Genomic DNA, 1,897 nt, shown 5'->3' on the forward strand with positions numbered 1-1,897 from the left:
AGCAGCATCCAGCCACTCTTCGTTGTTGTGATGCAAATGCAGGATCATATCATTGGCCTTGGCCCGTTGATTCGGCCTGTCCAGATCCCTCTGTAAAGCATCTCAAACCCTCCAGCAGATCAACACTCCCACCCTATATATTGTCATCTGCAAAGTGACTGAGGGTGCACTCGATCCCCTTTGGAAAGGACAAATTCTAAACAGGTGCAAGATGCTGGTACTTCCATCTCTCCTACTCATGGAACCAAGTGCTGATGGTGTACCACATCTGTGCTGCTTTAAAACAAAAGGCTCGGTAGTTAAGTTGAATTTTATTTATTCTTGACAAACCCATTGAGGTTCCTTGTTTAAAGGCCCGATTAGTCTCTCTCTTTGCAGCATGACTGGAGAGTCTGGAGCTCTGAAGCAGCGTGGCAGATCTCCAGCACGGCTGCAGCCAGCAGCGCTGACTCTTGCCTGTCACTTTCAGGTGCCCCATGGTATCACTGTCCTACCTGCCCCGGATGGCCTCGGCATCGCTGCCTTACGGTGGAATATTAGCTGGGACCTTGGAAGGAGCCTGCTTTTGGGAACAGAAAGCTGGCAACTCCTACCGGCCTCATCACCTGCCGCTGGAACCCGGAGGATGCATTGATATTCAGACGGAGATCAGCACACGCCACTGCCTCGCCACATACAGGCCTAGTGTGTAACGGCACTTCTCATCCCCGCTCTGGCTGCCATCTGTTGAGTTCGATGGCAGCTTTGGTGCTGAGGGCACAGCAGAGATGTAGGTCCTGCCCTGCCTGTGCAATGAGCATCTGCACAGAGATAAAAATTAGCTGAGGGCAAAAGGAGGCAGCTGTGGGGTGGTGGTGCTTGTCTTCCTACAGCTAAAACTCGCAGATTTTCCAAAGGTCACCTTTTTTCTTTCTGCCACACAGGTAAAAATCACCCATGTGTGCGTTGTGTGATGATGGAACTGACCTGCAGCCCGCTGACAGAGGCCTCTGAAGATGTGGTGTGTTCTTCTAACCCCATTCAGACCTTCAGCGCTGGGCCCACCTGCAAGCTGCTGACCAAGAATGCCATTTTCCAGAGCCCGGAGGAAGATGGCAGCGTCTTCGTGTGCGCTGGCGATGAGGCCTCGAACTCTGCCCTGGTACCTCTTGTTCCTGTCGGTGTGGTGGAGGGGGTTTATCGCAGTGCTTAGCAGTCACAGCATCGGTGTGTGTTGGTGGGATAGTGAACGTAGTGTGTGTTATGAGGGATGGACGTGGGCACTTTAGGAATGATGGGCAAGACGAGGAGAAGGGCTGCTCTTGAGGTGAAAAAGCAGATGGAAGGACAAGAGGCTGCATGAGAGCTTGTGAGTTAGGGTGACCTGAGAGAGGGCAGTTAGAGTGGCTGTGCTGCAAGCCTGCTAAAGACAGTCCAAGTGGGATGTGAAAGGAGAGCAAGGTCCTGTCAGTAACTCGAGGAAAATCTTTTCTCTAGCGAGGGAGCTCTGGAGTGGATGGGAGGGCAGAACCCCGCAGCCTCTGACCTTGTCTCCCCACAGCTCTGGGATGCGGGCAGCGGCTTCTTGCTGCAGAAGCTGCAGGCAGACCTGCCTGTGCTGGATATCTGCCCCTTGGAAGTGAACCAGACCCACCTCCTGGCTACACTGACCGAGAAGATGGTGAAGATCTACAAGTGGCAGTGAGAGAGGCCCCAGTGCCTGCCAGAGAGACATTCCAGGCGTGCTGCTAATCCCACACAACTGCCCAGCCCCGCGCGCCGCTGCCGCCAGAAGACAGGAACCACTGCAGCACCCTTCTGGCGGCGGGACTGGATGTGCTGGTGCCTAGAGCAATTTCATTCTTTCATCTTCCTTTTTAGATCTGCTGTTGGTGGGTTGGTTTTTTTGGTCAGTTTT

The 1,897-nt window shown here is 53.5% G+C and overlaps 1 protein-coding gene across 1 annotated transcript in view; it reads left to right on the top strand.

Annotated features, from left to right (window-relative positions):
- The window catches only part of RFWD3 (ring finger and WD repeat domain 3), an 18,480-nt gene extending 16,796 nt beyond the window's left edge, over positions 1 to 1,684 (top strand). Inside the window, exons 11-13 of the mRNA XM_010140491.1 lie at positions 470 to 684; positions 924 to 1,141; positions 1,541 to 1,684. Of these exons, the coding sequence (XP_010138793.1) occupies positions 470 to 684; positions 924 to 1,141; positions 1,541 to 1,684 (577 nt within the window). The remainder of the gene's footprint in view (positions 1 to 469; positions 685 to 923; positions 1,142 to 1,540) is intronic.
- Positions 1,685 to 1,897: the final 213 nt, after the last annotated feature.

Source organism: Buceros rhinoceros, unplaced genomic scaffold (assembly GCF_000710305.1).
Source record: "Buceros rhinoceros silvestris isolate BGI_N320 unplaced genomic scaffold, ASM71030v1 scaffold2357, whole genome shotgun sequence".
NCBI classification, from domain to species: Eukaryota; Metazoa; Chordata; class Aves; order Bucerotiformes; family Bucerotidae; genus Buceros; species Buceros rhinoceros.